This window comes from Saccoglossus kowalevskii, chromosome 18 (assembly GCF_978046115.1).
Source record: "Saccoglossus kowalevskii chromosome 18, keSacKowa6.1, whole genome shotgun sequence".
Taxonomy (NCBI): domain Eukaryota; kingdom Metazoa; phylum Hemichordata; class Enteropneusta; family Harrimaniidae; genus Saccoglossus; species Saccoglossus kowalevskii.
In genome coordinates this window covers 26,850,354-26,865,640 of record NC_140658.1, presented here as the reverse complement: position 1 = coordinate 26,865,640, position 15,287 = coordinate 26,850,354, and the positions used below count along the sequence as shown (strand labels likewise).

The following is a 15,287-nucleotide window of genomic DNA, read 5'->3' as shown; positions in this document are numbered from 1 at the left end:
AACAACAACCTCATTTGCAATTTAAATTATTTACTTGCAATCTCGTTCGAAGCTGATTTTCTCGCCGTTAGGCCATGGCATAGTAATACCGGATAATATAGTATATTGAATGCGTGGCGTATTTCTGTGATTCCAGACGTGTTGTTGGAATAACACCGAGACAGTCGGTGCCAAAAGATGTCAAGTGAACCAGAGGACAAGGCCGCAAAGGATAGTGGTGATGAAAGCGAAGATGAAGAAGTTCTGGAAGAAAGTCCGTGTGGTCGATGGCAGAAGAGAAGGGAAGAGGTAGGGCTAGTGCACTGGAATGGTGCTTTGATTCATGTGGTTGCTTGTGCTCGTATATTACCAGACAAACATGAAATTTATGAAAATAATACTACTGTTCTTGGCCGTTGTTTGAAAAATGACGGTTAACGACTATAAATTTAGAAATTAAACTAGCAGGCGAGGAATCCGGGAATAGAACATGCGATCGTTTCACCCACACGGTCTCAATGCCTGTATTTGACATCTACAGTCACATATGTGCCGGGATCGTTTTTGAATTCGATGTTTTTTTGAACATTTTAGTGAAACAGGGATATTTTCTGATAGGCTATATAACACACTTGAATCTTGCTTTAAATGGAGACATTTACTTGCCGAAATGATGCCGGGAACAGCAGTTGAAGTGGCAAACTGTAACCTCAAATTCCGCCATTTTGACTAACTTTGTACTGTTGTATGTATGTCATGAATAGTCCGCGTGGCCGTTTCTGAGTGACCTTATTCTCTATCATTGTCAATTTTCACACAAAATTGTGAAGTCCCCCGATTTAAAAAAAAAGATAATTAGTTTAATTGGATACGAGATTTTTTTTTGGGGGGGGGGGTGAATGGCGAGTATGAATGTATTGTCCCATGACGAATGTTTTGGGTGCACAGCTGTTCAGTAGGCGTACTTGTTTAGGTCACAGCTTTTTTTATTCGCTACTAAAATGGGTCAAAGTAATAGAAGTATGTTTCTCATCCCGTTTCATAAATGTATTATATGACCTTTTTAAAAGTTCAATAACATGCCTGAAGTTTTTATTGTACAAAAACAATGGCAGTTTGCCAAACTTCATTGAACAAGAGAATTTTGATACAAGGATGCTACACATTTGGTCTCTCCACTACTTTTCACAAAGGCTGCTATTGTTTATTTTAGAATGTCCCTTTGTAAAATCATGGAACTACATTATTTTTGAAAAAGAATGTCGTCTGCAATATGTTTTTCAAATTCTTGGAAATACATGTTTTGTAAAACGCCTTATACTGTTCACACAACAAATCCATTCCCTTCATTTTTTAAAATATCACTAGTTTTCTTTTGGTCAATGGAGAAATATTGTAATGTTTTCAATGCACATTTTGAGTATTGATTAGCTGATTGGATTCAGTTGAAATTAATTTAAATATTTATAAAAAATAAGAGAATGGGTTTGTTGTGTCGGTCATATATCCATGTTTTGAGAAGGAAACCAACTTTTGGTGGTATTACATTTGTCACAAAGCAAGGGGTGTGTCACAATCTATAATTCTGTGGTCACAGCATACTAGTTCAAGCCTAGAGAATTTTGTATGTAAACAAATAACTACACAAATGACGCGTAAATCAATATGCAAGTGTAGTATTGCATTGGCCAAATATTAAAAAAAAATACAATATAGCAAATTAAATAAAAACAAAGGCGTTTTTTGTAACAGATATTTTCTTTAATAGTTTCACTTTATGTATTGTTTGTTTATATCTGTGCCGTACATTTTATGTTTTGTCTTTACCATACAGTACCCTCAGATGGTACATGTCCAGTACAGTTATTATTGTTATTATGTAAACATACTATATATTGTACTTGCCCTACTATTAGTATGTTCTCAATAAATTGTGAATTACATTCTCATCATACTGTGAACTACTAAACATAATCTATTTCTAAATTCTAATGGGTTCACTTCCATAATAATCTTGGTATGGTTTTGTTTCAAGTTTGCGTCATATTGTGCCCTAAATTTGTGTATGTGTATTTAAATCATCAGTCTGCAAAATATTGTACAACTACTGATTAATCATAAAAACTTGTGACCTATGTATGACATAAGGTTGCTGAATGACACGTTCAAAAAAATGAACAAATGGTTCAGTGTGAGTTTAGTGTTAAAAATCTCTCCAAAACAGAAGTTTCATATTATTTTTTTTCTTCGCACTTTTAGGATGGGTTTGAATATTAAATAATTGTTTGCTGTTTTAAACGCCCAACTGCCCTATATAATGAACATTTTAGGTAATCCCTTCAGATAATTGTAACTTCTGATGAGAATCACAAAGTTTCTTCAGTGACAGAATAGTGTACAATGTATGTCTCGTCGGCAAGATCAATACTGCGAATTTGCAAAGTTCACGCCTTCTTGTAATGAGTTCAATGAATATTCATTTTGGTGGCCATGGTAACACCGTCAGTCAAAGCAGTGTTTGCATTGTTGGCAAAAATCACAGACTGTTTTCAACAAGATGATAAACATTGGACGAAAATTTGCCAGCACCTTATCACACATTATGTCAACAAACAAATAAACTCTTTGATGGCTGTCACTATCTGAGGTTCCTGCAATTTGATTGGTACCGTCAAAAAATCGTTAGGGGAAGTGAACAACTACATCGATCTGTTAGGCGTGTGTTGGGTTTGGAGCACCACTGAGAGCGCAACTAGTCTTGCGTTACCTCGTCAGGCTATGCATTATGGTTGATAACTTCCCATTGTGTCTAATGGAAAACTTGTTTCTGGAAACTTACTGAATCACATTTTTTGAAATGATTTCATAACGTTATATTTTTTATCAAGAATAATGTACAATTTTTTCATCCCATGTCACTGGGCAAAATTTTGAGATATGAATCAATAATTTCACCATAGAAACCAATGACAATTTTGACCATTTTCCATGATATTTGGGACTTGTGTATCTCAAAAAATCATCTGGTGATCCCAATTTTTATTTAAATAATACATTTACACAATAAAATAATTAATACAATGACTGACTACATTTCATGTTTGAGTCATGTGTTAAATTAGATTTGCATTAGTATTTTGTGCACAGTGTACATGTAGAACAGCTGTTATTGTGCTTGTCACGTATTTACTATTAATAATTTTCTTATTTGGATCATTACCACATAGCCATAGTACATTAAAAGATATTCAGTTTGAAATATCACTGCTGAATATGGTACACATCAGTTTATGAGTATATTTTTGACACTAGGTTGGGCTACCATTATCCAAAATTAATAGCCTAACTGGACAATTAGAAATTTCCAAAATATTAAGTTAATACTTTAAATAAACCAATTTGTCTCCAGATTATGAGTGTCTGATACAAATTGAGCAAAATGGCATTTATTTATTTAGGTTGACACTTCTCTGCATGGAGGCAAGTATCTACTATACCTGTGTAGTCCACCCAATACAATTATGGGCTTACCAGCTCTTTAAACTGGTAGCCCAGTAGACTTGCAAACATATTTGTTAATTTTGAGCCCTGTAACTAGATAAAACTGGATTAGGCTGGTTTGATGAAGAGTTTGACCTGTCTTTCAACGTTTACCTTGTCATGTGATTTTTAAAGTTTGTAAACAGCAAATTATCTGCATTTTAAATGTTATCAACAATTGTATTGACCCACTTGTTTGCTTAGCATGTTTACATACCATTGGCTGCTTCTGAGATAATAGTTGTGTTCACGTTACACGAAGTACGGGCTAAGATTTTAGCTGATCTAGGCTTATCTAGCATATTTGCATTTCGGCTAGATCCAATTCCGTCCACGCACAGGGAGGGCCAGTCGTTAGCACAGGCTAAGGGGTGCCATTCAGCTAAGTGTTCGCGCATACTTCGTTAGCCCGTGCTAAGGTCTAGACCGCGTCTTAAATTCGGATCAGATTTAACCCGTACTTAGCATTCCTTAGCCCGTGCTAAGCGTTCACGCACGTTTTCTTAGCACGGGCTAAGGAATTTGACCTCTTAGCCCATGCTAAGGAGCTGTGCGTGAACGCAACTATTCATTCACTTTAATACCATGTTCTTACTAGAAAAATTTACACTGCTCTACTAAGTAATTAAAGACTCGGGGATCTCGTAATCTTCCAATTAGGTAAGTGTTTTTCAATAGCCACAATGACTCGCAGATAGGCAATGTATTGGTAGACCATATATCTTTGTCTTTTGTGTCTCTTATTTATTATTTTTACTCTTTTGTGTCTTTGACTTAATGATTATCAGTAGTTGACAACTATTAGCCATTAAATGTCATAATAATCAACATCGCAAGCAGATCTCGAGTTCAACTGTACACAATGTACATTGTATAACCATGGAACTATAAACCCCAGGAAGAACAACCACTTCGTTTCCTTTGAACTATGATAGTTGCCGCGATGTCTAATGTTTATTTTGACTGTTTATTTCGTCGCTTTAAAAATTAAGCCGATTTACGCAAATGAACGTTTATCTCCGACTATCGGTCATTTTCGGAGTCAATCGGGCGACTTCGGGAGATCACGTGATCGAGTTGTTTCGGTTATAGCATAAAAAACAATGGCCCCAAGACAAAAACACTGATAAATGAGCGACATTCAACAGGGAAAAAAAACACATTGCCACTTCTGGCAATCGAAGGGAAACACGGAATAAGTCGGGATATCTCGACAACAAACAGCATACCAAACCCCATGTTTTGCAAACTTTCGCAACCTTATTTTTTCGAGGGTTGAAAGAAGTAATCAAAAACGACATTGAAAATTATGAAAACTCGCTAAAACTCCGACCTGTTGCATGATTTCCAGTACACTGAAGGTCACCCTGCAGACCGACTTGTTTGCGCATGTGTAGTGAACGAAATATTTTACTGCGCAGATATGAAACTTTTTTTCAAGTTTTCCGTTTCCAGCAAAGCGGTTGAAACGGGCGTATCGGCGGCAACTAACATGGAATATGACTAATGTTGTGGAAACAAAAGCGAAAGCACTGTAAGATAAACTAAGACAAAGGTTTTTTTAATCCTTTTAGTTTCGTTGTTCTTCCTGGGGTTTATAGTTCCATGGTATAACAATGTGATTGAAAATGCAACACTTATTGAGTACTGGTAGTGTATTTGCTCTGTTGGAAGCGCATCACCAATAGAAGCGCATATAAACTAAAAAATGCATGTATTATATGATCAATTATTGATGTATGTTTTGTGCTCTCATCTGTTTTTTCACTGGTGAAGTGTTATGTAATAGTTACGCCTGTGCTGGTACCCCTTTCCTTGTGGGGTTAAACTCTTTTACGTGTTCATTCCTGTTTTTCTTTCACATTCCTCTAAGTTACACTGGGGTTTCAGGGCAAAAAAGCAGATGTGAACAGGCTAGCTAGACGTACTTTAAGGGATTTGTGTCTTTGGTTAAGGTCATCGGGTGTTTGAGAATTATCCTTATGTGGACGATGGTCATATACTCCTGTAACCCAGAACATGGTTTCTCTTGCAACATGACGCTGATGGTGAAGGTTGTGTTAAAATACGAACATTTTCCATTCAGCACACTAGACTGATTTGCTGTTGAACATAGATCCACTAAATATTTGTTGTTTAGCTGTTTGTACAGCAAAGATTATTTAGTTCATGTCCTCTGCCTAATCACAAGCTTTATTTGTCTAAAATGATGCTGTGCGTGTTCTTTGTTTGAGAAATCAGTTCTCTTTGTAAACTTTACTTTCTGTCTTGTCTAAGATATACGTTGTATGAAATAAGGTTGAGATCACTGGACCCCACCCAGGTCTTGGAGACCTAGTTTTTACACGTCATACACAAAATCCTAACCAATTGTCTAAATGTATGTCTTGTACTTGATTTTTGATCACTCATCCTGACTCTTTCAGGATTGTGACAATTGCTTATAAATATTTGGTGAAAAATAATTGAAATACATAAAATTATCTTAAATTGTGAAGTTGCCCCATGTTAAAGTACCGTACCATAAATGGCCTGGAGGGGGGTTATCATGTACCGTATGATGAGTAAAAAGCTTTATAATTCAGTCCTACTCAGATGACCACAATGCTGGAAACAAGCCTGTGTATTCGTGCAATATAGGGAGTGAGTATAACCTGGAACAAAATCTGTCGTTAAGTATTTAATTTTTTTTTTTCGCTAATGGTGCTGGCCTTCTTGCCTGTGTTAGCTTTTTTTCATCTGGAGCAGCGTAGTTTCTGTTAAAGCCTTGGTTGATGTGTTAAAAACAAAATTTTTACAAATTTGTAATTATAAAAAATTTCATGAAACTGTATTGATAAACTTAAAAGTTGAAGAAGTTGTTCAATGGTGAACAAAATTCAACATCAGAATTTTAGGGATTATACTGTCTTGAACAATTGTTCAATTCACCAACTGTCCATAATATTGCTATGTATTGTAACAGTGACAGCAGGTAACGAAGAGGTAATTGTTCACTCATGATGAAGACAAGGCTTAGCATGACACTTGACTTTTGTCTGTATTGTTTGTGAATCTAATTAGTTACATGTAGCTTGCTGTGGACATACTTTATTGGTAATTTTGACACAAGCTTTTCAATGAATCAAAGGTGGAAATGGCTCAGTCATGGTCACTGTATATAATAGACCATTTTCCGTTCACTGCGAGAATCACGCGTTATGCGTGAAATCGAACGTAAAAACAGGACAAACAAAGGTCATAGCGTGTGTTGTAGTGGCATCATCGCGTGGGATTCGACAAACGCGAAAGTATTTTGGGGGACATTTCCATCCTTAATTAATGTGCTGTACACATTTGATGATAGGCAATTTCGATTAAGTGGGGGCTATTCGGAAGCAATATTCCTCTGTCGAAGATCGGCCGGTCGATGTGAGCTACGAAATAAAGAAATTTGTGTTAAAAATCAATCGTTCGATTTTTACGGCAGACGTTCGGCGCACGTCTTTCATGCATCTCGCGAGATCTCGCAATTGTACAGAAAATCACCTATTAAAGGGAATATTAAATTTGGTGTTAAGTGTTTTCAAATATTTGATACATTACCTTTGTAATGTATTGACTGACGTGTAGCTTACTCTCTGAGCGCATACTGTCTGAGTGCATGCTTTGAGGTATTCTCGTAATAATCTTATTATTATACATCTTTTCCGGTCAAACCCTGGTGGCAGCCATGTTTGTTTTTATTATTAGAGGGCGCATAATCAAGCATAATCGTTCCATATTTTGAATTTGCATTTCCCAATATGGTAGGATGAAAATACCCTGTAAAATACTAGTACCACAAAATTTCAGCACACTGTAACGTATGGCGTTACGGTGACAGATGTATAATAATAATAATAATAATAATCATTACAAATTAGATATGAACATACAAGTAGTTATTAGTAGTATTTATACATTATTTGCTCTGTTAGAAACCTATCTCCAATAAAAGCACACACATTTGTTTAGTTTTTGTGATTTCATGACGCTCGCAGGAAATTGTTTATCGGGCGTTTAGTATTTAATCTTAGTTCTTACATCTTACCTCAGCAGACTAGTGCTTTGTTTAACCTTTCCAGTCATGTTTGCTAATCATGGCGACTACCAAAAATAGCGTGGGAGTTTTATTTTGCAAATATTTTTTTGTAGACTGGAAAAATGAAACTCCTTGTCGGAAATCGAATTGTACATTTTAATAATGAATACATTTTTAATTATTGGTGCATTAGTGTCTCGTATATGTGTTGGCAAGCTTACATAAGAATTCATGTGATCAATTCCATCAGGACAGAGCAGTCTATCTTCATGTAGATTTTGAATGAGATTGAAGTTAGGACTTCTTTTTTGATTTCTTTAGTGTCTAGCACAATTGAGTCCATTTTATGAGTTGCGGACTTAAAAGATTAACTAGCAATGTTTTTAAAGTTCTTTAACCTCACTTATTGCTTATTTAAAGACTTTTTGATTGCCGTAATGCCTCATGGAACACTGCATAGAAGAAAGTTAATTACACTGAAATCTCACAGGTGCATCAATACATTCAGCTCAAAATAACAGTAATCAAAGATGCACAGACACTGGGCTACGATATTTGAAAACTTATAGTAGTCCAACTTGAACAATGAACTACTGTATTTGATGATTTTATTGGCATTCGTGAAGTTAAAGTTTTGTAAAAGTCACAGACGCTCATAGAACCCCAAAAATTGAATGTGCTGTCCACATTTGATGATAGGCAATTTCGATTAAGTAAGGGTATTTGGAAGCAATATTCCTCTAACGGTCTAACGATGTGAGCTACGAAATTAAGAAGTTCAAAATCAAATTGTTCGATTTTTGCGGCAGACGTTCGACGCGCGTCTTTCGTGCATCTCGCAAGATCTCGCAATTGTACGGAAAATCACCTATTTACACTGCAGCAAAATTTCTTGATTTTGACTTGCGAGAATTAATCATTCGCATAATTAAAACTGTTTAAACAGTACACATGTATGTTGGCAAACAGAAAATAGATAGATTATTTATTCACTTGTACAAGTACATGTATCAATTGGTAGCTTGGTCAGACCTCCCAATTTTCTCTGTTCTATAGTCCTGGATTCTCTATGGCATTGTAGATGAATATGAACAAAATTTTTACAGTAAACAGACAGCAGTATTTAGATACAATTGTGTTGTATTTTGCTTTAAACAACAAATAATTTCTCAAATTTATTTGTAAGTTTTGTAATAACTTCAAACATTCCAAGACATAACAGGAAATTAAAGTGACCTTGACTCGTTAAATCACATGCTTTATATGAAGAATTTTTGCAGGTCTGAAGATGATTATTGGTTTAAAAATAGTTTTGTTTGATTGACATCAATACTTTTCGAGTCACATTGTCCTTATGATGTATACATCATGTGTAAAGTACAATTAATTTAACTGTAATTATTTATTTACCATTTGTAAATAGACTATGTGACAACTACTTGTTGTATTTAACCCAAACTGGCAAATCTTTTTCCTAAAACTTGTAAGCAATGTCAAATCCTGTCTATTCAGTTGAAATTGCAAAATGTATTGGAGTTGATATGAATATTTAATGAAATTTCTATAAAAAAAAATATTTTTGCCCTCATTCCATGAATTCACTTCAGTGTTTTTAAATTCTCAATTATTTAAGATTTGTAATTTTTCTTGGCCATTGATAGTGAAAGTAACATCATTTCCTGTAGCCGGACCTGAATTTAATTAGCCATTAATGTCTGGTGAAGGGTTATTGTGTGTGCAGACACTATGGTTTCATCAAACGGTACCTTTGTGTGTAAAGAATTTCCCAGTCACCGGAAGAGTCTACCATACCCATATCCATTGGTGCCACATGTTGATGCTACTATGTGTACTGCAAAAACCTCCTATAGTATACAGGGTCATTAAACAATTTACTCCCAATTCAGAACTTAATTTATATGGAATTTGTCAGAATTGTTGGCATTTTTTCTTTAGGTTTTGGAATTAAATTCATGGCTGGTGATAGTTTGATTTGCTTGAGACGTTTTGATACATGTATTGATGTTGAGGAGCGTGGTTAACTTTTGATAATATGATGGCATAGTGCTCTGTTTTGGATTGTCAGCACTGTATATGACAAAAGATCTTAAGGTTTCCTGTTAAATTTACAGTTTTACACAAAAAATGTGGAATTGGGAACCAAAAATTCATCATTTCTCATATGTGTAGATGCTCTAATAGAAGCCGCATCCCCTCTGTTGCATTGTACCATTTTAATAGAACCCGCGGTTTCTAATACAGATTTTACAGTAATTATAAATATCCGATGTTGGTAGTTGCCATTTCAACAAGAAGTCCTCAGCTAAAATAGTAACAACTGAAATTCGGGAATCAAATTTAAAAGTATAATGTAAGTGTAATGCTTTTATGTGCCATGAATTTGTTTTCCATATGATCCCTGTAGATATTTGTCATGTGTTTATTAAGAACAAAGTTGGCTCATTTGCTATCTCAGTCTGATTATGTAAACCTGTTTGTGAATCTTCATTGGTCAAAATCAATAATTCCAGCTCTGTAACTAGGTCACAAGTGATGCTGGAAATGAGAAAATTGAAAGTCACTACTGTAAAAATGCCCTTATAGAAAAATTTGAATTGTCTGCCTTTTTGGCGGACAAAATAACACTTGCTTGTGACTTGTGGGAAGCACAAAGACTACACAGACTGATTTTGCTGGCCAGCATTTTTTGGGGCTCAATAACATCACATAAAAAGTTCTCACCTCTAACGCTAACTCTACCTGTACAATTCAGTTCTCCCCAATTTAATTTTATATACCCCTCTTATAAACACCTGTAGTTATCTTGAAGAGCATACATTTAAATTAGGGGGGCTTGGGTGGGGGTTAGAATTAGGTTTAGTGGTCTTGGTACAAAACTCTTTCCGATATAACATGCATACTTGCATTTGAAGAGTAATAATTGGCAACTACCGTAAAATCTGTATTAGAAGCCGCATCCCTAATAGAAGTCGCACCCATCCTTTTTGAATAATTGAGAACGAAAAATTCATCATTTCTCATATGTTTAGGTGCTCTAATAGAAGCCGCATCCCCTCTACTGCATTGTACCATTTTAATAGAAGCCGCGGTTTCTAATACAGATTTTACAGTAATCAATGCCTCTGTTCCAAATTGTATTGTGCAGAACCATCTAGCCAAGTGTGGAATGGTTTGTTTATTTACTGGGTAATCAATCAGAACTTTTGTTGCGGTTACTTTGTAGTAAGTTGCATTGTAATTGGTCAACAAATTCCAACACATGCAGTCAAAGACGATCTACACAAGTTATAGAAATTAAACATGAACAGAGCCTCTACATGTACCTTTAACCATAGACCTTAGTAAGGTCTATGCTTTAACCAGATTTGAATTTGATTTGTATGCATTTCTACACATCATCCATTTCTGACATTGTGTTATACAGTACACTTTAGCTACAATCCTTGGTGCTTAATAATCCTGTGCAGTTTAAATATGTATATCATATAATTCAGTAACAGCTGTATGAGCGAGTTAAAATTATTTATTTACTGGCAGTAGAAGACTGGATGGCAAGGGTCCTTCCATTTACTGTTACATTTACACATGTTGGTTCATGGTCTATTGATTATTTTGATCATTGAACAGACAGATGAGTCATACACTTATAGTTTAGTTTTCAATACACGTACAAAGAACTATTATTAACTGGTACCAGACAACTACTTTTTATTCTGAATCAATTTATCAGTCAACTGTCATCAGTCAGGCTATAAGGCTTCCTTCCAGTAGCTGTCAAATAACATTTTTACTATAATTAAAAGTGTCAATCGACAGGTAATGTCAGACTTTTTAATTCAAAATACTGGTGTGTGGTATTTTATGTGTGCTGTTAATGTGAGCTTTAAATAGATACTGGCTCTATCCTCGGGGGCGGAGCTACGTCACAAGACGTTCTACGTTGCTACGGCGCGCACCACTGTACATGCATTTCTATGGGCTCTGTGCGCGCTGCTGTGGAACGCCGGTCGAGCTGGTGAAAATTCGAGAAAACAATACAAACTCAACTTTGAAGTAATCCCGAACAACCAAATTTATATATGTTACACACGTAGGGCTAATCTTGTTACACTGTTCAGAGGAATCTCAACAATCATCCCAAAGTACCGTTTTCTGCGAGTTTTGGGCCTTTGTTTTCACTGCCGCGGGTTGCCAGACGGTGAAAATGCCCGGATGTCCGCCCCCGAGGATTAGTAGCACATACACTTACATACAGAGGTGTGTCTGGTTAGAATTATTAATATTTTAATGATCCAGCATACAATGCTTGGAGCATGTACTGCAATTGGATAACCTTTCCAATCAAACCATTTTTATGAGTGCTTTGTTTGGCTAAATGCGTTCATTTATGGTTGGTATGACACATACCATCGACTGTGTCCTGACATTTCATACTGTGTCAGTACATACATTTTATTTGGATAACTTTGCCATTTATTATATACAAATTTATACAATTGAATAAAATAAATTGAAAGGCAATTGCATCATGATCTTATGGTGTATGGTCTGATTAAAAACATTGTAGTTTTATCATTTATCATCAACCCCCATCTCTGAACAGTCTTGAAAATAGTGAGTACACAACAATCATTATATGACACTGTAATTTGTTGTATTCAGCAAGGGAATCATCGTTGTCATGTTGCATATTAAAGCTAACTGTCTGGAAATCAATGCATAATTTACATTACATAATGGTAATACCCAAAATATAAACATTCAAATCCATTTTCTAAATTACTTTTTTGTACTACCACACATCATTTCTTTTCTCATCTCACTACTAACTGATTCTTTATAGTTGCCCAGGGTTTACGGGTAACTATTCAGTTGGGCTGGTGAAAATCTCAAGTTTTCAAGCCATGCAGTCGGATTTTTTTAGAAAATAAAAGAAAATACAAAAATGTCTATGGATGTATGATTTTCTGTCCAAATTATGTACCGAGAGGTCTGACATGACCCTTGTGACATATGCAACATGTAAAACAAGTATAAACAACAACAATATTTAAATGATGCATGATTTAGTGAACTCTCACACTATGCATGATTCAAATGCTCACAATATGCAAGTGTTCCAGTTGGCTCAACCTTTTCAGAGGCTGTGACACTGATTTACTGAATTGTAGTGAAACGATTGAAAATAAAAAAAATATTGAAAACATAAACAGAGGTGGTAAATTTTTAATATGCAAAATTTATTTTCAATATTTAGCATAGCTTTTGAGACGTTCATATCATACAGTACATACAAATGTGTGCTTATGTAGTCAGCCATTTTAGCGCTAAAAATTGACCAAAATGAAACATTATGACATTCCTGAACCGAATCTCAGTCACGCATGGGAATATTTTGTTCAAACTTTGTATGTCTATTCAATGTAATAGGTCTTTGATGCATGTCATTTCTTTCCTTGATTTGATTCAAAATGGTTGACTGCTATTTTGTATGAATTATATAATCTCTTTATGGTCTTTCACACACACGGAATATGCAATTCAAAATGCTTGTTTTCTGGCATTGGTCATACTGAAATCAGATTATTAAAATTAGAAATCATGTCTTGTACATGTATGTAAAAAATTTCTCTGCCTATAAACTAATTTACCATGACTAATAAATTGCAAGCCATCATACTAACATAACAGTACATAGTCTAAAGCTGGCTAAAGTCTCATCCTTTCTAAATACACATGTAGAACAACACATTTATTATGTCTTCTCACATTGACGTTACTAACTTACCGGTACTAAAGAATTTAGAAAAATGAATCATGTCTTGTACATGTATGTAAAAATTTTCTCTGCCTATAAACTAATTTACCATGACTAATAAATTGCAAGCCATCATACTAACATAACAGTGCATAGTCTAAAGCTGGTTAAAGTCTCCTCCATCCTAAATGCACATGTAGAACAACACATTTATTATGTGTTCTCACATTCACGTTACTAACTTACTAAAGAATTTGGAAAAGTGATGCTTGACAGGATTAATGGTTGGTTAAACAAGCAGTACGTTGCTTGGGTACTGTGGTATTTATGCAGCTACAAATGCAGGGATATCTTGCTTTATTGCTAGCCATGTTGTCAATTGCCAATAGGTGTACTGTTACTCACTGTTTAAAGGTCAGGAGATCTATAAACCTCATTGTTTTCAGGGTTCATCACACATACCTTCTGAGAGAAAATATCTGTGTAGGCGGAATTGCTCCATACTATGTTGGTTATTCACTTATTAGTTTGGTGAAGATTTACTCCTTAGTATAGTATTCCACTTCAGTTTGGTGAAGATTTACTTAGTATTATGGTGATTTTCTGTGCTACTGTGCAGGCATTAATTATTCACTAGATTTCATTTTTGCTGATAAGTATAATTTGCTGAAGGGAACTCATTGTTCACCTAGAATTTCATGAACTTAAAATGAAAATCCAGTGAGTATGCAGTAATTTAAATGTTAGTGAACATAAATAGTACATGTATGTTGGTTTTTTACTCCTCAGCGAGGTGGACATTTTACTCCTCAGTGCGGTGGACATTATACTTCTCAGCGTGGTGGTCATTATACTTCTCAGCGTGGTGGACATTTTACTTTTCAGCGCGGTAGAAATATTACTCCTCAATGTGGTAGAGATATTACTCCTCAGTGTGGTGGAAATATTACTCCTCAGTGTGGTGGAGATATTACTCCTCAGTGTGGTGGAGATATTACTCCTCAGTGTGGTGGAGATATTACTCCTCAGTGTGGTGGAGATATTACTCCTCAGTGTAGTGGAGATATTACTCCTCAGTATAGTGGAGATATTACTCCTCAGTATAGTGGAGATATTACTCCTTGGCGTGCCGGAGATATTACTCCTCAGTATAGTGGAGATATTACTCCTCAGTATAGTGGAGATATTACTCATCAGTGTAGTGGAGATATTACTCCTCAGTGTGGTGGAGATATTACTCCTCAGTGTGGTAGAGATATTACTCCTCAGTGTGGTAGAGATTTTACTCCTCGGCACGGTGGAAATATTACTCCTCAGCACGGTGGAAATATTACTCCTCAGCACGGTGGAAATATTACTCCTCAGCGCGGTGGAGATATTACTCCTCAGTGCGGTAGAGATATTACTCCTCAGCGTGGTGGAGATTTACTCCTTATCAAGTTGCAGATGTACTCCTTAGTATAATGTTAACAACCCCTTAGTGTGGTGGAGATTTTAGTTCTTAATTAGTTTGAAGATTTAGTCTGATGGTTATTTATTCCCTAGTGTTGTGTACATTTAGTCCTTAGTATGGTGATGTATATTCCTCAGGTGGAGGTTCACGAGAGAAAAGTCATATTGCCAAAGATAATTTAAATTTTTCGTATGGTGTTGGTTTTTTCCAGGCTCAGTGTGGTGGAGATCACACTCCATGATAATACATTGATTTTAGTTAATATTTTCTACTTCTGTAGTGTTCTGAAATCTTGCAATGAGATAGAATATAAAATGGACATATCCTGCTTGTAATGGAATTTATTTATAGCCTGTCAATCAACAGTTTCATTTCCTGAAATTCTATTATATAGTTCGTATGCAATTGGATGTCCTACATAAAAAAAAGATAATTCAATCTCAATTTTTGACCAGACAGACAAAATGTGACAT

The 15,287-nt window shown here is 35.4% G+C and overlaps 1 protein-coding gene across 1 annotated transcript in view; it reads left to right on the top strand.

Annotated features, from left to right (window-relative positions):
* The first annotated feature begins 19 nt into the window (after nt 1–19).
* LOC100375840 (nuclear receptor-binding protein-like) overlaps nt 20–15,287 on the top strand; it is a 46,481-nt gene continuing 31,213 nt past the window's right edge. The window contains exon 1 of the mRNA XM_002739702.4: nt 20–288. Within this exon, the coding sequence (XP_002739748.1) occupies nt 178–288 (111 nt within the window). The 5' untranslated portion in view covers nt 20–177. The remainder of the gene's footprint in view (nt 289–15,287) is intronic.